At 53.5% G+C, this 22,612-nt stretch overlaps 1 protein-coding gene across 2 annotated transcripts in view; it reads left to right on the forward strand.

The window, feature by feature from the left end:
• The window catches only part of ASTN1 (astrotactin 1), a 52,170-nt gene that overhangs the window by 8,171 nt on the left and 21,387 nt on the right, over positions 1–22,612 (forward strand). Inside the window, exons 2-8 of one of the 2 annotated variants that reach the window (XM_069022828.1) lie at positions 12,079–12,266; positions 15,600–15,993; positions 16,768–16,914; positions 17,363–17,470; positions 18,535–18,684; positions 19,522–19,710; positions 19,900–19,984. In XM_069022828.1, coding sequence (XP_068878929.1) covers positions 12,079–12,266; positions 15,600–15,993; positions 16,768–16,914; positions 17,363–17,470; positions 18,535–18,684; positions 19,522–19,710; positions 19,900–19,984 — 1,261 coding nt within the window. The remainder of the gene's footprint in view (positions 1–12,078; positions 12,267–15,599; positions 15,994–16,767; positions 16,915–17,362; positions 17,471–18,534; positions 18,685–19,521; positions 19,711–19,899; positions 19,985–22,612) is intronic. The other variant, XM_069022829.1, reaches the window with a different exon arrangement.

Below are 22,612 nucleotides of genomic sequence, written 5' to 3' on the forward strand. Positions count from 1 at the left end.
AAGGGGAAGTACAGGATCCTTGAGGAACCCTCTAGCTGGTGGTGGCACACAGGTCACAGAAGTTTGGGGTCCGCAGCCCCGATGCAAGAGGGGACGCAGCCCCTTTTCTGGCCAGCTCTGAGGCATCTCAGTAATTAGGATGGCTAACGAGCGTAGCAGAGCAAGCAGCTTGGGGGATGCAGAGAGCTGGCTTTGCTCCTGCAGGGAGCTGGTCCAGCTGAAAACTAACCTGGTGGAGGAAGGGAATTGGAGAATCCTAGAACTGTAGAATGGCTTGGATTGGAAGGGACCTTAAAACTCATCCCATTCCACCCCCTGCCACGGGCAGGGATGCCTTCCACTATCCCAGGCAGCTCCAAGTCCCATCCAGCCTGGCCTTGCAGGGATCCAGGGGCAGCCACAGCTTCTCTGGGCACCCTGTGCCAGGGCCTCCCCACCCTCATAGGAAAGAGTTTCTTCCTAAGGGTTGGGGGAAGGGCAGGAGAAGGTGGCAGAAGGTGCCACAGAGGCTGTGCCCCTGCTCTTACTTGGACAGGTCACGTCTGCTTGGCCCAGTGAGGGCTGCACTGCCTTGGGAGTGCTTTCCAAATCAAGGCAGTGGTCCAAGCAAAACCTGTTTTGCCAGAGCCCTTTGGGATGGAGGCCTGCCTGACAGGCAGGGTAAACCAGGTATAGGCAGGATCTTGACCTTGTTTTTCGGGAGCCGCACCTCCTTTTCCTCTCTCCTGCATCCCTGCCCTCCTGCCCTGCTGAAAGGACCCAGCTGCGATGTCACCGTCACAACACAGTGGCTGCCTGGGAAGGCAGATATTAGCAACCCCGAAATATCCCCGGGACAGGCTCTTGTGTGATGGGAGACAGTTACCATGGAAACCTCCTTCAAATAAGAAAAAAAAAGAAAAAAACCCCGAAATTTAAAGCAGCCCTTGTAGCTCAGAGGAACTGGAGACCTTATTATGGGTTTTGGCAACCCCCCTTTTTCTTTTATTTGCTCCAGCTAAAAGCTCCAGGAGACAAGGCAATTAATTTGGCATCCCAAGGGGAGTGGGAGAGTGAGGGTATGGTGCTGGGAACCGGTTTCCCGGGCTGGCAGGCGCCTGGTGCTTCCCGGTGCCGCTGCCCCGCAGCCACCAAATGCCCTCCTCCAACGGGGTTGCTCCAGCACGGGGCAGGAGGCAGGGTAGGTTTTAGGAGAGGTGGCTTAAGGATTAAAGCACCCTTTGTGGCTGCATACGTGGAGTGTTTGGGAGGGGATGGTGCGGGTGAAGGGTTCAGGGCACTGCAGGAGGGGTGAGGATACGGAAGAGCACCGCGGGTTGCAGCTCCAGCGTGGGAATGGGTGGCTCAGCATGGGCCAGGGGAAATTGTCCTCGTGAGGGTGGCAGGATGAGGTGGTGCCCTTTCTCCTGCAGGAAGGGCAGCATCATGGCAGGGTCGGTAGGGAAGGGGGATGCTTGCGGAGGGGAGACATCCCACTCCCAAATTTTCTTGCCAGCCTCTACTGTGCGGCAGTGGCCGCAGGGTCTGTAAATTGCTGCGGTGCTCTCGGCCCGTTTGCTCCCCTAATGATGTCCCCAGTGCCTGCAGCCTCTGGGAAATCTCCTGTTTGGACTTTTGGAGAGGCTGCCGTGCCTCCCACTGCCCTGGGCTGGCCCCGAGCTCCCCTGGGCACTGCTTTCCCAGTGGTGGTTGTGCCAATGCAGAGCTGTTTTCCCATCCCTGTGCTGCACCTCCCACCCTTTCCTATGTTGCTGAGCCAGAAATAGCTGGGCTCTGTCTTTTGCCTCACTGGGAGAGCTCTGGAGGGGAGCAGTGAGGGGACTGGAGAGCTGTCTTGCTGCCACGGAGTTGCTGGCTTCCCTGCTGGCCCAGGGGGTAAGCCAGGAGTTTGTCTTTGCAGACATGACGTGTGGCCTGTGAATCCGGGAGGAATTATCAATGTCTCTGCTGCTCCATGAGCAAGGATCTCATCCCAGCTCACGCCCAGGTGCAGCTTCTGTGGCCTGAGATGTGAGTCCAAGCACCTGCAAGCGAGGCAGTGCCTGAAACATCCTTCCAGGAAAAGATGAAACCAATCTTGATAGTTTTTCAGCAGGAGCTGCTCTCCTCTGGGGTGTGCTGTGGTCCTGGTGCACTCAGACCTGGTGGGCAGGAGAAATAGCTCAGCCCCCTCCGTGGATGGTGGGAATGCCTGTGAGCTGGGGAGGGGAGTCAGCCTCGCACTTGGGCTGGCTTCCACAGCTGGTGTTGTCACGTTTCCACCTTTTTGTGCTTGCAGAGCAAGGCACATCTCTGGCTAACATCTCTGGAGGGCTCAGCCTCAGCCCCAGCATGCCCCCACAGCCCGTGGCACAAACTGGGAGGAAGAGAAGGGGGTGTCCTGCAGGAACCGGGGCTGGTGGCTGCATGGGGGATGCGGCGGTTCCTGGGAAGTGCAGCTCGTCTCCCCATGGGATGGCAAGGGCACGGGCAGCCTGGGATGTATCTGACCTCCTTGTAATTACAGCTCAGGGCTGGGTCTTCCCAGCTTTCACGTGTTGGGGGGTGAAAGGCAGCGTGGATGTGAAACTGCCGTGCCAGCAGTAGGGAAGCACCAGGGAGATGGAGGGAGGGCAGGAAAGGAAGGACCGTGAGGAGGGAGGAGAGGCACAGGCCCAGGAGGGAGCAAATAACTGCAGGAGCCACACAGAAGCCAAGGGGCACTAGGAGCAGTGATGGCAGAGCCACTGGCCATGGGTGTGAGCCACAGCACCTTTGGTGGCTTCACAGAGCCTGGTGAAGTGCCTTTTGGAGTGATCACAGCAGGAATTAATGGCTGGCTTCACACCAGATGGCAGCATCCAGGTCCTGGGAGTAGCACTGCAAGGGACATGGCTGGGCAGTCAGTGGGTTTCTGGCCAAGAAAGGGAGGAGGTGCCAGGAGGAGAAGGCAGGAGGAGGTGGCAGGAGGAAGTGGCAGGCTGGCTTGTTGAGCCCTGCAGCAGCAGCCAGAACTGGCAGGGTTAAGGCAAAGATGTGGCTGTAAATGCAGGAGTTTGCGGTTACTGGTGCTCAGAGTCCAGCAGGGCTCTTTGCTCTTGAGATGCTGAAAATACAGCTGACTCCTCTCCTTGATTTGATTTTGTTTGCTGCCTGTTTACTGAAGTGGGCTGCTGCTTCTCTGGTGCAGGAGTGAGAGACAGCAGCCCCTCGCTTAGAAACTCCCTGGTCATGATCATGGGAGTGCTGTCCTGGCCAGGGTGACTCTTTTGCACTTGGCTGGGCTGAAGCACCCCAACTCCATCCCTTTTTTTCTGTCCATCTCCAGTTTCAGCGCTGCACCAAGAGAATAAGCAGACTTTCCTTCTCTTTTTTTCCCTCTGCAAGTGCAAGGGAACTTTCTGCCTGTGGTTGTGACATTGGGATTTCCACTTCCCTGCCAAGGGTGTGAGCCCTACCTGGAAAGACAGGTGGATGCAGGCAGGGCCGTGCTGCCGTGTGAGGGCACTAAAGCTGATGGGTGCTGGAACCCAGGAGCGCTGTTACATAATTCGGACTGCAATGCAGAAGCTCTCCCTTAATTTTTAATTATCCAGTTGCTGCACATACATGGCGCTCAGCTTGGGGTGCGACGTTTGCCCGTGGGCACGTGTGAGGGGCCTTGGCTGGTGGAGACGACAGGAAAGCCTTCCCTCGTGTCCCTGTCCCCGGTGGCACGGCAGGAGGAAATGCACCCCCGTGGCCCCGAGCGGGGCTGGGCTGTGGTGGCTGGAGAGGATGCTCTGCACCCACCCCGGGGACGCAGGGACATCCCACTGGGATATTGGGACAGAGGGAGAAGGTGTGTGCGGGTCTGCAAAGGCCTTTGAGGTTTCTCTGCTTCACAGTGCTAGAGAAGTGGAAGGCACCACGGTCATTTTGCATCCAGGTTTCCTGCAGGGCCCCAAGTGCCTCTCGGGGTGGGTTTGTTGGGATGTGGGCGAAGCTGTGAAGGAGCTGTTGCAGACCTCAGCTGTGAAGCACCATTTCTTCCCCTCCCTGTTTCTCTCCCTCTTTCAAATCCCCGCTCTGCGCTTTCTGTCCTTCCTACAAAGGCAGCTGCCTCGGAGCAGCTTAGGCTTCAAAGTTCCCAAAATAACAAAGGTTAAAATAAATTAAAAAAGAAAAAAAAGAAGTGTTGCTAAAAGATCAAGTCAGTGCCCCACTTGCACTTGGGCTCAGAGCTTCAAAGCAGCTGCAAAGAACCCCCCACGATGTCCACGGCCGGGCTTCTCCATGCTTGTGGTCCTCTCTTCACCCTCCTGCAGTCACAGGAGATTCTGTAGTAGCCAGCATGAGGCTGCAGGTGGGTGAAGGGGGTGGAGGGTCCTGCTGCTTTTGCTGCCTGTGGGGGCAGTTGGAGGGAGTCTCTTGTGGAGGAGGAGGTTGCAGCCACAGCAATGGGCAGAGCCATATGGGTGAGGTGGGTGCCCCAGGGCTGTGTCCTGCACCCACCAGCCCTTTCCCCTGGCCAGGCAGGTGGGCAAACAGCTCCTCTGTGCCCAGTGTGTGCTTTGTGCCTCTGCTGGCTCCGCTGATTTATATAGATCATCAATATGACAATTATATACACCTGCAGATTTAATTACCTCCATTTTCGTCGGGCGGCAATGGATTTATGCCCCTATTCAGGTCCCGTAAATCTCAAACAGGCTTGACTAGACCCAAAAGTCTTCCCATTGATCACCATGCACTGGCTGGTCTCTGGCCGTCTTGACAAGCTCTTCTTTCAAGAGTGATAAATTCAGGAAGCACAGTTAACTTTTTCCCCTTCTACATCTTTCTTCCTTCTTCTTTTTTTTTTTCCCTTTCATTCTCCCTTTTCCATCTTTCAAAGCCTCCCCACAAACTTGAAAATGGAGCTTGAAATCGTGTAAGAGCTCCTAAACACCAAAGAGTTTATGGTGTTAGGCTGCAGTTGGCAGCAGCCCATGCCTGCCTTACCCATCCCTTCCCCCAAGACCAGCCTTGCTCCCTCCAGGGCAGGTGGGAGGAAGAGGAGGATCACCTCTTGGAAAAGCTCTTGGCCTCGCTGTGGATAGGAGAGCGGACAAGGTTATTTTGGTCCCGTTTCACTCCCTGGGAGGGCCACCTCATCCATCCCACGCCTCAGAAAACCAACAGGCTGTGGCTCTCCCCCTGGGAGATGAGGAACAAGTGGCTGCCCTTGTTTCCTGTGCTGAGCCGAATGAAATGCCAAAATAACACCTAATTTTCCTGACCTCTTGGCCTTGGCACAATGAGCACTTACGCAGATGAGTATGCAGGAGTGAGCTGGAGTTTACCCTTGAGGTGCAGTCCATGTCATCACTGTCCCCTGCTGGTCCCACCACCACTGCCTGACCTCGCCTGTACGATGTGCTCCGATGTCCTGCTAAGTGCCTGGCAGATGGGCTGGAGTGGCCAGCCATTACCTCCCCTGCCAGTCCGTGATGGATATAAATAGTCCTTTGCCTCCCTGTGAAAATTGCTGGCTGGCTTGGAAAGCTGAAGGGAATCTTGGCAAGCGTCTTGGGTCTGTAGGGTCTGACAGCACAGAGGGCTGGGATTTGGAAAGGGGGTGTTGAGAGGCTCTGTCACTAGGAGGGAGCTGCCCTGGGGTACCTCCTCCTCCCGTGAGGCGGTGCCTGGGGGAGCAGAGGGTCTCAACCACTCCCAAAGGGACATGTGGATGCGGGATGCATCCTTGAATGGTGGCCTGGGTAGCACAAGGCTGGCTTTGCAGTCACTCTTAACCCCAAGAGACTGGGCAGTGTGGGGGATAATGGTTTGTTGTCCCTTGGCATCTCCAGCCACCACTGATGATTGAGAAAAAAATGTTAAAACCGCAGCATTTCTCTATATGGTCCTTTCCCTGCTGCCGAGGTCTGTGCTGCAGGGATTTCTTAGCCTAGGATGTGCCTCTGGGCTCTCTGGCTCAATCGCTGCTGGTGGCTCTGCCTTCCCTGAATTCAGTACCTTTCGCAGTGCTTTCATGCTTTATGGTGGATGAAAAAGAACCTTTTGTTAGTTTTTACCCATGTAAATCCTTGCAAAGCGAGAAATAGTGAATAACCATTCCTTTCCCACTGCTCCATGGGCCCGATGGCTTTATAGGCTTTTATCACGTCCTCACTCTGTCGTTTGTTTCCTTCACTGAGGAGTCCTAACACAGTTGGCTTCTCCTCTTCACAAAGCCATTTGCAACATCTCATCCTCCTTGTACCCCTCCTCCAAACCTGCCAAGCTTTGCCTCCTCCGTTTCGAGATGGTTGGCCTCAATATCACTTGCAGGATTCCAGATCAGCTTGCTTTCACCAAGGTTGAGTTTCACCTGCCCACTTCTTTGCCTGCACTTCTCAGCTTTAGCTTTGAGAAGACTAAATTTAGCCTTGGTGACCAACTTTGTCATTCGCCTCCTCTTCCAGAGTGTTTCTGAGCAGCCGAGGGCCTGACAAAGATCTCCGTGGGGCTTCTTGGTAACCTCCTTTCATTGTGAAAACTAAACCCTTGCTCCTCCCCAACCTGGTGGGCTTCAAGACGACTTTCCTTCTTATCCCAACACCACTTCGGTGCTTCGGGAAACTTTGAGGGTGGATTTTGACAAGTGCTCTTTGAAACGAGTCCATCAAGTTGGATCACCCTTATCTACTGGTTTACAGCGTTGGGTGACCCATGTTTACTGGTGCACCTACTGCTTCCTCTGACAAAGTGGTTCCAGGGCACAAGCAGAATTTACTGGCCCTTAATTTCCTTGATGCACGAGAGCTTTTATAGAAATTGGGGTCTCCTCTGGTTTCCTCAAGGTTTTCTTCTCGAGTTGCTCACCCTTTGGGAGTGATAGTGGTTGTGTTGGTGGAGTTCTGCGGTTCGTAGGTGAGCACCATCTGAGCTGAGGGGTTTGTGCCCTCCTTCTCGCTGATTTGCTGGGAGACAATTTAGCCAGGGCAGGAATTTTCCATGGCTGACTGGGAGCCTCTCCATCATTTGGAATCTTTCCACGGAGACCTGATTTTCCCTCTAGAAGACGTGATGTGATAGCATTGCAGGGTGAGAGGTCAACTACAGACGTGGTCCTTTCTGGGGTTTTTATATCAGCATTGCATCTTGGCAGTGGAGTCACACATTCTCTTTGTCTTGCCTTTGCTCCCTGCCGTGGGTGGGTGGGCATTTGGGTTCTTCCCAACACGACCATGTCACTCGTGTGTTGGTCCAGGAGGTGGATCTGCCTCTCTTCCCACATTTCCTCAGTAGTTCACAGTTACGGCAGATGGGACCAAAGTAAGGAGACAGGAGTGAAACTCAAACACCAGCCAATGTCCCGATCTGCTTGCTGTTTCTCCCAGCTTTAGGTCCAATGTGATGGAGAAACAGCCTGGGGGATGTTGTGGCACAGGTGTGGTTGGGCACGCCCTTGGGCTCGCGGGGCAGGGCAGAGCAGCGGGGGCTGTCACATTGTAGGGTCAGCATCTGCAGGGCAAACCCGGTCGCCTGAGGCCCGCTAATGATGAATCAGTGTCCTTTGCTCTGAAAAAGGCTGTGCAGCTCCCGGAGTGATGGAGGGTTTGCTTTTAAAGAAAGGGAGGGGTTAGAGCTCTGGTGTTTCCGAACAAAAACCCCAGTTCAAGGCTAAGGCGTGGCCACAGCTTTGAAATGTAACTGCTTGGTGACCTTCCCAAAAGCAAAGGCACCCTGCATTCCGAGGAGACACCTGGTTAGCTGTCAGCCTTGCTGTGGCACCTCATGGCTTCACGTGTACCAGCCTCACGCGCAGGCATCGTGGTGGGGTGATCTCTCTGACCTAGCCTGAGGGTAGCTCCAAGGAGATCACCACTGCCTTTTCCTTGAACCTTTATGTTCTCCCATGTCCATGAGTCTTTTGGAGATTTTCCCCCAAGGGGCCTTCTCCCGTGAAGTGGGTTCCTAATATATACAGTGAGGTTTATGTTTGCTGGTATGGAAAAGCTGGGTTGTCTTGAAAAGGCAGAGTGACCTGCAGAATGAGCTGGTTTTCCTACCTGAGACTGGAGACAGGAAAAAATGCAAATGAAATATGGATAGTCAGTGATGAATGTGAATTTCTTAAACAGGCCCATAAAAACATGAATATTATCCCATGAATGATCTGTCACTAAAACCCTGGAAGTATAAATGAGTTAAGTATCAAGATAAGCGTTTTGACATCTGAATTGGTAGAAATCAAGGCCTGAGGTCCCAACAGAGAGAGCAAGTGACTCATGGTGGGGAGGTCTCCTGAGTCACTTCAGACACTGGAGACCCTCGGAGGAGTGCAAGGCTGGATTTAGCTGAGTTCGAGCCCTTTGAAGGATATGTGTGGTTTAGGCATGGAGCAAAAGCCTTAGCTAATGGGGAACTTAAATAAAAACGCAGTCAGGCTCCAGGTGGAAAATAAGGCAGGTTTAAATGTTAACGAGGAAATACAAGTCCAAGTCAAAATCTGTGCTTGGCTGTATGAAATGAGTCTGCGGAGACCAGCATTATGGCAGAGTTCATTTGACTTATTGGAGGCGTCTATTAGTGCAAAACGCTTCCAAATGGAGAGGAAAATTGTTTTGCTGGGTGTTTTTTCATCAAAATGCTGATGTGAGTTTTGAGGAGAGCTGTTCTCCTCGTGTGCCACCATGCCAGGTCTCGATGGGGGCATGAGGATGTGGGAATGGGTCCATGTCAGCACCAGGCTCATGGGCCATGGTTTTGATGTTGCACCACACCAGCTCAGGTGCAGAACTGGGCTGTGACAGGGGTGTTGCCTCCCATAATTGGGACGTGCAGAGGTGTTGCCTCCAGAAGGACAGGATTTGCTTTGTGTGGGACAGCTGTCCCAAGGGAAATGAGGCTGTTTGGGATAATCAAGAATGAAGCAGGTATAAATCCCCACACCTCCAGCACCTTCAGTCTGGTCCTTCGTCCTCTCCTCCAACTGCTCCTGCAGAACTTTTCTCTCCCCGCTCCCTCCCCTCGCAGATGGTCTGGGAGGGGAGCAGCCGCGGCCGGGATGTTGAAAGCATCAGCCGGGCCCTTTGGAGGCTGCTGCTCCTGCAGATATGAAGGACCTGGGCCACGTTTGATACCAGGTGAATGCAGCACAGCCTAATTAGTGGCCTCCTACTGTTATTAACCTCTGACTCAGACAGGCTATTTTTTAACAGAGGTGCAAGAAGTTAATACCAGTGCTAATGGCTTCCTATCCAAGGCCTTAATGAAAGCCATGCAGGGACCAGGCTTTTCATCAATATCTTTCAAACTTTGAACTTGAAATTTTCCTCTCCCCCCTGCCCCTTTTTTTTTTTATTATTTTTGGCTTTCTGCCTACTTTTCTGCCTCCTCTGGGACATCCTGTCCCAGCTGTACAAGCTGGTCAGCAGGGTTGGCACCTGCCAGCTCCACAGCAGAGCTGGTGCCCTAGGACATCCAGATAAATCATCCCACTTGGCTACAGGGGTCACCGCAGCATCTCCCACCAGGTGGTGAGTTGTCTGCTTGGAGAGCAAGACAGAGGGAAAAGTAAAATCCATTGGACTGGGAGAAGAGAGAGTAAAGAGATTCTACATTAGGGAGGAAGCTTGGTCTTGGTCTTGTCTTGGTCTTGCTTAAACAGAACTCCAAGAGAGCTTCATGGATGCAGGAAAGCATTTCTATGTGTAATTTTTTCAAGCAGAAATGGAGTAGGATAGAGGCAGCTGACACGTTGCTAACACACTTGAGGAGAGGAGGAGAAGGTGCAAGGAGGAAGCTCTCTCACCCAGGCACTGCCTCAGGAGCCTTTGCCAGGGCAGGAGCAGAGGTGGTGGAGCAGCCTTGTCCTGCAGTGCGATGGAGGGCTCGTAGCCTGCCAGTCTGGGGTGATGGCAGTTGATTTCTGGGGTGTTTTCCTTTGTCTCTTGTGCTTGTGACTTGTGTGCAATGCTGCAGGGCCCTGTCGTGGTGTCTGGTGAAAGAGGATAATGCGCTCAGGCTCTGTGGCTGGATTGTGCTCGTCTAAAACAAGAATCCATTTTTTATTGAAATATATTTTTCTTTTAAAAAATAAGCCTGTTTAAATAAATTTGAAATTATGACAACCTATTTTAAGGCTGAAATTTACTATAATCTATTAATCATTTAAATAACTCCCATCAAGGATTTCTTCTCAAATATTAATGAGCTGAAGGGTGCTGCTTTTACAATGATATGTCAGATCAGGGGGAAAACATCTCTAACTCTAGCTTTCTAAATGTCACAATGTCACATACTTAGTATCTATTATTTTCACTCTTTACAATGGAGCAAATGCTGGTATTTACATTTTTTCCAAATGTCAGAACGTTGAGTTCCTGTTGTGCATAAAAGCTCTTGCCTTAATTACTCCTAATTTCACGTTAGCAGGCAGGTGCAGGGAGAGTGTTTTCTTCCATTTGAGCTGGTTCATTCGACGTTGAGAAGCCCTGGGGAGTTGGGAAAGCGGGCAAGCTTGTTTCCCCCTCTCAGTCCATGAATAAAGACCATGTGGGAGAGGAGGAGATCTGCTGCTTCAAATCCTCCCGGCTCCCAGGACCGGCTTTTCAAAGGGGGGATCTGTGTCCCCAAACACACAGCTCAGCAGTTAGAGGGAATTTCAGAAGTGCTTCTGGCTTCTTGGTGACTTAACTCTGGGTTTTGCTTCCCGTCGGCGCCGTGGAGCGCTCAGCATCCCTGTGCTCGGGACGCTCCAAGTGCGCTGATCAGGAACACGGCCCGTGCTGAGCACAAACAGTCTGCCAATTCACTTGCTGTGGCTAATGCTTCTTTTGATTAATCAAATCAGTTTGGGAGGATGAACCTGGCTCCTGATGCAGATCTTGCCCCCCTCCCCACCTCCCCCAGCAGCCAGCTCACTTAAGGCAGCCTAATGAAATTAATTAACAGCAAATTTAAAATGTTGTTTTTCAGCACTGTAATTGAATTCCAGTTTTCATTTGAAGGCAGCATGAAACAAGCAAAATAAAGATGATAATTTGCAAAGCCAGACGGGCTCTTTCCCACTGCCATCAATGGGGCAGAGACAGGAGGGGAAGCTGCGCATCACTGGGAAGCTCATCGTGTTTTTTATGGTCATCCCAACAAAATCTGCTATTTCCACGAAAAACAGCTAACAGGCAAATGGCAGGCTCGAGCTGATGGCTGAGATCAGGGTGGTGTGAGATGGGGATCAAGCTGATCTGGTCTGAGAGGGAGGTAGTGACTGAAAGAGTGTCCATCTCTCCTAGCAATGTGCTGGTGCCACCCTGTCTTTGGCTGAGACCCAGCTGTAGGGTGTCCCTGAAATTTCGGAGGCAGCCACATGAATTTGGTTCGATTTGGCATTTGGTGTCCTGGAGAACATGTCGTGTCCCTGTCCTCAGCTGCTCTTCCTGCCTGGGTGTCCTCTCCTGTCGTGACACCTCAGCCCATCTGTGTCCATCTGTCTCACTGCCCCAAACTCTGAAATGAAGGGTACTTAGGGAGAACAGGGTTGCTTGGGCAGAAGCTGCAGGTACCTCTGCAGGTCTCTGGGCTGAGTCCTGGGTGGAGAGCTGTAAAAAACGCTTGAAAACCGAAAACCTCTGAAATTGCCTCAAAGTCAGGGATGTAGGTGGGATGGCAGCCACGTCCATGTTTCACTGTTCACAAAGGATGGGAAGTATTTAGTCTGCAATAATTTGTGATGTGGTCCCAATGATCCTATCATGCTGCTGAGAATTTGTCCTGTATCCTGTGCTCCCAATGTCTGAAGCTGCGTTTAACATGAAGTGTGTGGGTGAAACCTGTCCAAATTGGAGCTGGGAGGATGCTGCTGGGTTACTGCTGTCAGTAAGTGCTCTCTCCCTGCACCACAGCTGCATTTTTGGAGAGGCCTACGTCTGGATTATACCCAGAAATATGGTTTTACTCTGCTTTAGCCCTTCAGGCTGTGGGGTTATGTAGGGGCAGCCACGGTGCTGGCAGGAGGTGACTGGAGGGTGTGCATCCTTTGGTCCCTCCACCAATTTTTTGGGAAGAGGTGAATGTCTCCCACAAACCCTCTGCTCCACATTTCCCCCTTGACCAGCTTTGCTCTTGCAGAGATCTCAGGCAACACGGATGACATCCCACTGGTGCGCTGGCGGCAGCAGTGGCTGGAGAATGGCACGTTGCTCTTCCACATCCACCACCAGGACGGGGCCCCCAATCTGCCCGGCTTCGACCCCACAGAGGAACCCCAGACTGAGTCGGCAGAGGAGGAGCTGAGGATCCTCCACATCTCTGTCATGGTATGTGATGGGAAGGCAGCCCCCGTTTAGCTGTCCAGAAGCCTGTAGAAAATACAGTGGCTTATGAAAAGCCAATTATTCTCCCATCTGGCTCCAGCTGCCCTAGGATGGGGAACTGTGCCCACCTTTGGGGTGGTTAGGATGCCCTGGTCACCTCTCTGAGTGGTGAATGCTAAGTGCCTTAACAGGCTGCTTTAAACCTCTCCCTTAGCTTGCATCACTTCGAAAATACATTTGCCCCCGGGGGTTCTGTGCTTTGAGGGTTTCAAGCACATTAACCCAGGGTTAATTCACACTGACTTGTCAGGAGCCCTTTGCCCAGTGCACGGTGCCTGCTGCCCTCTGCCCTGACGCACAGCAGGTGTCACGGTGCCACCAGGCACTGTCACCACCACTTCTATCAGCGTGGCAGCCCCGCGGCCATGGTTTCACAGCAAGAGCATCTCATGTGTCGAGGTTGCACAGCAATACTCCCCCACCCAGATACACAGAGACAAGGTTTTGGTGGCAGAGAAAGGAGAGATCTATGTGTTGGGGAAAGATCTGCAGTGTGTTGATTGGGGTTTTTTTGTTACATTGGAAACAATTTCAAGAATCCTACAATTTTTGTGCCACTTGGAAGATAATTAGCCGGAGCCAACGGGTTGCCGAGGCTGCAAACAGGCTGTTCAATGGTGTCTACCCTAATAAGAGCTTCAATTGCTCTTCCAGATTGCAGCCCCAGGCCAGGTTTCTCCTCCATCATTTGTGCTTGATTAGTCTGAGGGAAAAAAAATCGTTTGCAAAGCCACTCCCAAAAACATCTTGTACCACTACCTCTATTTTGCTGTCCATTCCCAGCTGCTCCTAGGAGAGCGCATCACCCCTGGAGAGGCTGGCCCCACCGTGGTCTTGGTCTTCTTGGGCACTGCTGTATCCCAAGATCAAGGCAGGAGTGCCTGGATCAAGGCTTGTTGTTGAGCTGATGAAAAGGATGTCTGCAGCTCACTGCTGTCACACCAAAACGTGCACACACACATTGAGTCCTCCTCTGCCTCTTTTTCCCCGTCACCCTCGGCTCCGCTCCGACAGCATCCTTACTCTGTGACAGATAGAGGTTGGCTTTTGTGCCAGGAGTCAGGATCACGTGGAGTTCTCAAGGCTGGTTTTCTTTCTTTGCTGCGTGGTTGCCAAGAGGAGAAGTGTGAGCGAGGGATTGCATCCACCGTGACCAAGGTCTGCTCGGGGACCGGGCGAGGAGCGCTCCCACACCCATCCAGTGCAGGGCTGCTCTCACAGCCATCACACGGACTGGGGGGAATGAGACAGAGCAGGATTTCTGTGCTCCTGTGGAGGGAAAACGGGGGTCTGAGGTGATGCCCTGACCCTCTCCAACAGGCAGTGGGTGGGGAAGACTTCAGCTCTGGCTTTCATCCTCCTCTCAGAGCCTCTTGAAATCTCAGCGGTCCACAGGCTGCTTTTCTCAGGGATAGTCTGAGCTCTCAGACTATCGGGGCAGAAGAAATTCAGTTTCAATGAAATGATAAGTCTCTTTTGTAAACCCACAGCCGCTGTCTGAAAAAAATGAGCATCCACCAGATTCGAGCTCTGGCTTGGTGTCTCCTGTTCACCAGCACAGGCGTATGGCAGAGCTCGCTGCTGCTTGGGGGACTTAATTTGCATTCGGAGGGTGAAGGAAAGCCAGGAATGCCCTGGTATTCCTCCTACCTGCTCGTCACCCCACCTGCAGGTGGACTTTCCCTAGGGTGACAGAGAGCCATGACAGAGGAGGCCACCTCTGGTGGGGATGGGGACAGTCCCCACTTATTTATGGATCACAGGAACTCGTAGGGACTGGAGCACGATATAGAAACAGGCGCTCACTCACCACCAAAAAATTCTGCGTGACTGTGCCAGGCACTTTATACAAAGGCGTGCAGTGATGGAATTAGACTGGCACAGAGGAGATTTAGATTAGATGTTGGGAGGAAATTCTTCCCTATGAGGGTGCTGAGGCCCTGGCAGAGAGTTCTCAGAGCAGCTGTGGCTGCCCCATCCCTGGAAGTGTCCAAGACCAGGCTGGACAGGGCTTGGAGTGACCTGGGACAGTGGAAGGGTTCCCTGCCTTTGGCATGGGGGTTGGAATGAGGTGAATTTTAAGGTCCCTTCCAATCAAAACCGTTGTAGGTTTCTCTGATTTCTACGATCCAGGGCCAGTTTTCAGCCTCAGAAAGATTTTCCGACTTCCTGGCTGTAGGCTGCTGGCCAGAAGGATGCCAGCCAGCCCCCCCTCTTCTGCAGGACTGACGGTCTCCTTAATCCCTGGAGTTGTTTCCTCTTTCTTTCTTTTTTTTTGTTTTGGTTTTTTTTTTTTGTTTTTAGAGAAAGTTGGGAAGGAGGCTGGGAGGGTGCATCACAGCTGCATTATTCTGGAAATGAAAGTGGATTAAACTGTAATGGCCATTAAACTTCCTTTTCCAGCTGCCTTTCCTGCTTCTCATCCAATAATTCCCTTAATGTTTTATCCTAATGGAGCAGATTATTACTATTATTTTATTTTCTCAAGATCACCTGTTGCTTAGGAAAGAGCAGGGAGCTGTGGATGGACTCTGAGCTCTTAGCTGGCTCTGCATGCTTTTTATTGTTATTATTGTTATTATTGTTATTATTGTTATTATTGTTATTATTGTTAATATTGTTATAATTCGTGGTGGACTGTGCATAAAGGGCCAGTTTGGGGCTTTCATCTCACCGCCCTCTCTCTGGGTGACATCTTGCAGGACGGTGATCCTGGGGACAGTGGCAGGATGGCAGGATGCCAGGTGCTCTTTTGGGGTCTGTTCCTGTGGGACAGGAGCTTTTTCAGCCTCTTCCCCCCAAGATGTTCCCCAAACAACACTTCAGTCATCTGCCTGTCCCAAGCCTTGATCTCTTTTAATCTGCACTGCAATTTCTGCCGGATACCCTGGGAAAAACTCCCAAGATTGAGAGTGACAGCACTGAAAGTGGTTGGAAATGGGTCAGAAAAAGTTGCCCGTAGGAGCATTTGCCTGGAATAAAGCTGATCTCTGTTCTCAAAGGCAGGAGAGTGAAACAAGACACGCTTTGCTTTAAATGCTGCTTTTTCATGCCTCGGTGGCAACTTCAAAAGTGGTCCAGCCTGAGGCAGGCTCCATCTGGGAGCCCTTGGCCAGCACTGGGTGCTCCCAGTGCCAGCACACTCTTGGTGTGATCAGGCTCCCCTTGCCAATTCCTTTGCTTTGGCCACCCTGGAGCACACCTGGGGTGTTTGTGTCCCAGGGCACGGCCGGTGGCGGTCCCCGGCTGATCCCTGCTCTCGTTGGTGCCCCGCAGGGAGGGATGATCGCCCTGCTGCTCTCCATCCTCTGCCTGGTGATGATCCTCTACACGCGCCGGCGGTGGTGCAAGCGGCGCCGCGTGCCGCAGCCCCAGAAGAGCGCCAGCGCCGAGGCGGCCAACGAGATCCACTACATCCCCTCGGTGCTGATCGGGGGCCACGGGCGGGAGAGCCTGCGCAACGCCCGCGTGCAGGGCCACAACTCCAGCGGGACGCTCAGCATCCGCGAGACGCCCATCCTGGACGGCTACGAGTACGACATCACCGACCTGCGGCACCACCTGCAGCGCGAGTGCATGAACGGCGGCGAGGACTTCGCCAGCCAGGTCACCCGCACCCTGGACTCGCTGCAGGGCTGCAATGAGAAGGCCGGCATGGACCTCACACCAGGTGGGCACGGGCTGAGCCGGGTCCTTTCCAACTTGTCTTCTCTCCACAGTTCCGGGCACGTGTTTTCCCTTGAGCATTTTCCCCGTTTCTCTGGGTTTTCATCAGGTGTGAGATGTTGGTGGTTGCCTGAAGGCGCTTCCACTGCTGGGAGACCTTGCAGCCAGCTGAGAGCAGTCCCTGCTGAGTGGGACATGGCTGGGACAATGCAGCTTTGTGGGGAAAGGCTGTGGTTCCTGCAGCCTGACAGAGAACCAGAATGGGGTTCCCTCCATGCTATCCCATTGTGACCCCCAAACTTCCCTCTTGTATCCCCAGATTTCTGGTGTCTTCTTCAGCTGAGGTTTTTAGTAGGAAAATTATACTTGCCATCAGTACGATTCAGAGTTAATGCTGCCTTCTGATCACCAGCAGGGATTCTTTGAGGCTTGTAACAAAACTGTTCTTTGGCCACATCACTGACTGAGCCATCCAACTCAGCTGAGACATAGTTTGGGAAGATCATGGTGTGGTTCCTAATGCTCTCCTGCATATGAAGAAGTGCCCTGAGAGGCTGTTAATTTCTCAGCTTTTGGCTAGTTTGGTGGAGGTGCCAGTCCTCTTCAGGATTTGAGTTGTTCATGAGTGTGCGTTGGGGGCAGCTCAGCTCATTGGCTTCAGCACCTTGATCACCTCGGGATGATCTAGAGATGGATCCAAGGAAATCCTTCTCTCACCTCCCTCCCTTTTATAAAGCTTTATCCCTGAAATATTTTCCCTTCAATTCTTCCTGCTCAGGGAGCGATAACGCCAAGCTGTCCCTGATGAACAAGTACAAGGACAACATCATTGCCACCAGCCCCGTGGACTCGAACCACCAGCAGGCCACGCTGCTGTCCCACACCTCCAGCAGCCAGCGCAAGCGCATCAACAACAAAGCGCGAGGTAGGGCGGTCCCCGGGGTGGATGGAGTGCCTTGGGCTTCCACCCACCCACATTCCAGCAACCCACCCTCCCCTGGGATGGAGAAACAGGGCCAGAGTTGGGCGAGAGCGTGGAAAAGAGGGTTTGGCTGGGGAGGAGCAGAAAATGTGCTGCCTGCAAGGATGCAAATGATGTTGGGCCGGTTGGTTACAAAGACGCAGCGGGTGTTTGCCCCAGTAAATATTTCAGGATCATGGCACAGCCATGGGGAAAAGTTGCAAGGTAACCCATGGTGGGGGGGTCTGGCTGTGTGTGGTAGGCAGGGGAACAGATGCTGTCCCTGCTGCACCTGGCAGATGGGGCTTCTGGTCTTTAGGGCAAGGCTTTCCCTGAAGGGTGATGCAGGGTGCCAAGGTGTGGGGTGGCACGGTGCCAACCCCTCCATGACTACACTCAGTGTCCCCTGCAGCTGGCTCGGCATTTCTCAACCCCGAGGGGGACTCGGGGACAGAGGCAGACACCGATCCCCAGCTGACCTTCTACACGGACCCCTCGCGGAGCCGGAGGCGCAGCCGAGGTGGGTGATGAGCCGTGACCCCTCTGGCTTTAATTTGCCGTTGCTTCTCTGGGTTTGGAGCCTTTGCATTGGCAAAAAGATGGAAGCCCAAGTGCCATCGCGGCTGCCGCAGGCAGGCACCAGTCCCTGCTCCACAGCAGGCTGCTGCTGCTCCCCGGTGGAGCTTCTCAGCAGAGGATGAAATGTATTCTGATGTTTTGCTGGAGGCTGCTGCCTGGCACGGGTGTATATTAATGAGGAACACGCTTCAAAAGCTGGCCCCTGCGTTCCCGTGCTGCTGCTCAGCACGGTGCTGCCGGGGTCTGCTCCAGCACCGTGCACACACCAGCTGTACGTGCACCAGGGGATGGGCACAGCCTCAGGCCCCAGGCAGGAGTCTTGCCCCACTGCCCTGCACCATCCCTCTGGGAGCTTTCCTCTTCCCAAGAGGGAAGTTAGGGTCTGTTTTCCCTCGTTGAGCCTTGTTTGCTGGATGATGCCTTGTTTTTCTGGGAGTGGCGAGACTGAGAGGCATCTCCTTTAGCTGGTGCTGGGAGGCTGATTCAGGCTTTGTCTCCAGCCAGTTTTTTTCCCATTCAGCTTCTTCAGCTGAAAGATTAAAAGTCAAAGACCTGCATGCCCTGAGCAGTTAGGGCTCTCTAGTGCTTTCTCAAGAGCATTCATGAGCCTGTTGTCATGACAAAATTAACCCAAGTGAAGTGCCAAGAAGGAGTGGGGAAGACCAGGATACTGCATTTGCCTGTTTTTCCCCTCAATATCTCTGCTCTGCTTTAAAGCTCTGCTGCTGCAAAGTTCTCAGCATGCTGCAGTGCAGGGTGTGGGAGAGCCAGGGCTCTGGGGGATCTGGAGGATCCTAGTCACAGCGGGGGAGAGGGATGGAGAATCCCATGGCAAAGGCTGCTTCATGCTTTTCAAAGTCCAAAGTGACTCCATTTGGTTCGGTTGATGCTGGATTTCCTGGGGGCTGGGCAGGGTCTCTGCATCCTGAGGTCCCCTGGCTGCACTTGGAGATCTTCCCAGGTCCTGCAGGTGTCAGGTCTGACTGTGCTCCCTTGTTTTTGCAGTGGGGTCTCCCCGGAGCCCTGTGAACAAGACCACGCTGACCCTCATCAGTGTGACGAGCTGTGTCATCAGCCTGGTGTGCTCCTCCCACATGAACTGCCCCCTGGTCGTCAAGATCACCCTCCACGTCCCTGAGCACCTGATCGCTGACGGTGAGCACCCCGTGGCCTTCCCCATTTCTTCCTGCCCCACTCTGTGAGGTGTCATGGAGGAGAGGGGGGGAATGATGGACGGGATGGGGGCAGGACAGAGGAACAGGCATGGATGGAGGGCACCAGTGTGGGACAGAGGGAGTGGGCATGGGATGGAGGGTGTGGGCACAGCACAGAGGGGATGGGTGGAAGACAGAGGTGGTTGTTATGGGGTGGAGGGGGTGGGTCCATGGCAGAGGGGTCTGGTGTGAGATGGAGGGTATACCATGCTGGGAGCAAGGGATGGAGGGGTACGGGATGGGGGAGATAGGCACAGGACAGAAGAGACAGACACAGGGTGGAGATGGCTGTTGGGGGACACAGGGCTTGGTGCAGGATGGAGGGGGTGGGCATAGGGCCAAGGAGACTAATGTGGGTTGGAGGGGAACGGATATGGGATTAAGTGGACCATCATGGGATGTAGGACACTGTGGGACAGAGGGATCAGACCTCAGTGTGGGACCAAGGGGAAGGGATGTGGGATGGAAATGGCTGCTGTGGGACAGAGGGAAAAGGCACAGGGTGGAGGGAGCTGTCATAGGATAGAGAAGACAGGTATGGGATGGAGGGGGCTGTCATAGGGCAGACAGGATGGGCACAGGACAGAGGATTCCTTGTGGAACAGAGGGGACTGCCTCAGGATGGAGTGAATGGGCAGGGGATGGAGGGACCCATCACAGGAATGAGGGGGAAAACAGCACGGGATGGAGGGGTCCCTTATGGGATGCAGGGGACCATCGTGGGGTGGAGGGTACAGCAGCAGGCTGCTGGCACTGACTCCCCTTGTCTTGGTGGCAGGAAGCCGGTTCATCCTGCTGGAGGGGAGCCAGCTGGATGCCAGTGACTGGCTGAACCCAGCACAGGTCGTCCTCTTCTCCCAGCAAAACTCCAGTGGGCCCTGGGCCCTGGACCTCTGCGCCCGGCGCCTCCTCGACCCCTGTGAGCACCAGTGTGACCCCGAGACTGGTAAGTGTCGTCGAGGTTGGGGTGGGTTTGTGAGCTCACCTCTGCCTCCGGAACCCTGCCGTGGTGGGAAGGTGCTTCCTCATCTTCTCCATGTGCAATCTGGAGCTGCCAGGTGCCCTGGGGTGGCTGCAGGCTGCAGTGGGCAGGGGAGCACATGGAAAGCCTTCCCATGTGTGTTCTCCCACGCCCCTCATGTCCCTGTCTCCACAGGGGAATGTCTCTGCTATGAAGGCTACATGAAGGACCCTGTGCACAAGCACCTCTGCATCCGGAACGAGTGGGGGACGAACCAGGGGTGAGTGCCCCGGCTTGGAGGGTCCTGACATGGAGCTGCTGGGCTTCCAGAGCAGCAGAGCGGGGCTGTGGTAACTTCTTGGGTGGCAGAGTTAGAGGGACCTCAGTGAACTGTAAGGTCAGCACACAGCTGGGCTCTGCAGCAGGTCTGTGGGAGGTGAGGATTTCTGTTCTTTGAAATAATCGGGAATGATGTAGAAGAAGCCATTGTCACATTTTAGAGTGAACACCCCCTGGAGAAGATGGAGGTTGTTCCTCCCCTGCTGCCTTGTGCACGCTATCCTGGGCATCCTGCGCTTTGTGGGGCTTTCCTTTTGGGTGTGTGAGGCATCAGAGGAGGGCTGAGGTCGGGCCGAGGTCCCCGTTGAAAACTGGGAAAATGAGATGCTCTGATACTGTGGCTGAGGGAACAGGAGTCACGGTCTGCTCCCAGCTTCACACCCCTGCAGGTGCTAAGGGAAATGATTCTGGTGTTTCAGCACCAATTCGGCGGTGCATTCCAAAAGTTCCCATCTCTCTCTGATCCTCAAGGGGGTGCTCCATCTGTCCCCCAACCCTCACGTCTCTGTGAGGTGCACCTGGAATGGCTGGAGGTGGTGTGCAGAAAGCCAAGACACCCCCAAATTCAGAGGTCCCACGGCACCTCCAAACCCTTCTTTATCCCCTTACCTCATTATGCCGCAGCTGGATCGCTGGTGGCCCTGCACATGTCAGGATGTCCTCTCTGAAGTCATTAGTCTTCCCAGTGGGGAGAGAAAGATCATCAAAGGCTGGGTTTGGCGTCTCCCCGCTCCGTGTGGCTGTGCTGGGGGGCTGTCAGTGCCGGCCGGCCCTGCTGTGTCCCTTTGAACTGCGGCCCTGGGGGAAGCACTGCTGCTCCGTCTCCAGCCCCCTCTCTGGTTTTTATCCTTTTAAAGGCAATTTAGCAACTAAACCCAGCGTGGAGCACCAACTGTGTTGGACAAGTTGTTGCTCTGGGTGCCCTGAGCCGGGGTGATGCTCATGGCACGGCTGGCCCCGTGCTGAGGATGTGCTGCATGGTGTGGTGATGGTCCCCAAACCTCTGCAAGGTACCTCTGCTGGGCCAGGAAAACACAGGCAGAAATACAGCTCCTTGTCCTGTTTGTCCCCAGGGGCCAGTGTCCAGGAGGGGTGACCCCAGCTCCTCTGTGCCATCTCGTAAGAGGCACTGAGCAATGGGCTGGGGTGTGTGGGGGGTGTTCCCCTGCCAGGGATTTGCCTGTGTGAGGATATGTTGTGTTTAGGAGTGTCTCAGAGTGGGTGGAAAGAGCCCACAGCCACCCATGACCACACGTGGCTTTGGTGCCAGCCTCTGCCTCCATCAGAGCAGCTTTTTTGCCCACCACCTTGCAAAAAGCAAATTGACTTTGTCCATCGAGGCTAGTAATAAAATGGGATAAGCACTGTGGAGAAACATTGGCTTCCTGACCCTCTGCTTCTCCTTTGCTCCTGGGCGTGGGTCTGCAGCTTCACGCTTTTCCTCCATGCACACTGCCCTTCTCTAGCTTTTTCCTGATTTAGCTGCTTCGCTTTCTTAAGGCAAAGCAGAGAAAAAGGTGCTGCTTTCAGGTAAATTGGGAAAAAATAGAGATGGCAACAAGCTGGAGAGAAGCCAAGGGCAAGAAGGACTGATACCTTCCTGAAGCCCCCTGGACCTGTTTGCATCTCCTGACGCAGCTTTGGCCTCAGCAGTGCCCACCTGAAAGGTGCTCAGGACCTCCTCTGTTCCTCTGGGGGATTTGGGGCTGCTTTTTTAGATCCGTCTCCAACCTGATGCTCCCACAGGAGCCTCTGCCTTTTCTCCTGCAACAGGATCCATACCTGGCCAGGGTGCATCTTCTCCTGTGTTTCTTCTTATATACTGGAGTTGACTATGACAAATCATGTGCAGCATTTCCAAAGTATTTTTCTGTTTGGGGTGGAGAAACCTGGCAGTTCTCCTTTTCCCTGAGGTACAACACAGCCCTAAACCATGGTGGGGCTGTCAAAGTCCTTCTGCCCTTGTCTGGGCTATCGAGAAGGCTCCAATGCTGCAGGGTCACCATCCTTAGAAAACTCTCTGAAGCCACCTGAAACCGGGGTCATTTTGTGTTTCTCCCTTGAACTCATCAGATTTTTGTTTCACAAAATGGTAGCAGCTGAAACCACACTTCACCATCCCTACCTGCAGCTTCCGCTATTTTTAGGGGCTCTTGAAAGCATGTTCACACTAAGCATCATGATGCTGAGGGCAGCTTGGTGTTTAATGAGAGGTTTTTTCCTCCTCTGCTCTCTGTTCCTGATGTCCAGGTGCTGCTTAGTGCAACTCTGCCTGGAAGGGCTTGTGGTGCTGGAGGTCTCTTCTACATGAACCTTTGGCCTCCACAAGGTCATGACTGTGATGAAGTCTCTTTAGCCTAGCAGAACCATCTTGTCAGAGCCTGTTTAGCTGAGTAACTTGTAGCTGTAAGCTGGTATTTTTGTTTTTTGGGGTGGAGGTTGAGCTGCCATGCTGTCTTTTGTTGGGCTCACCAGCTCACTCCCAGCTCCAGCCCAACCGGGTGGCCTGCAGGCTCACCTGAAAGAGATGTCTGCAAATCTCCTGCTCTCTGCCCCCATGCCAAGGTAA

The sequence above is a fragment of the Aphelocoma coerulescens genome, chromosome 8, assembly GCF_041296385.1.
Source record: "Aphelocoma coerulescens isolate FSJ_1873_10779 chromosome 8, UR_Acoe_1.0, whole genome shotgun sequence".
In the NCBI taxonomy this organism is placed as follows: domain Eukaryota; kingdom Metazoa; phylum Chordata; class Aves; order Passeriformes; family Corvidae; genus Aphelocoma; species Aphelocoma coerulescens.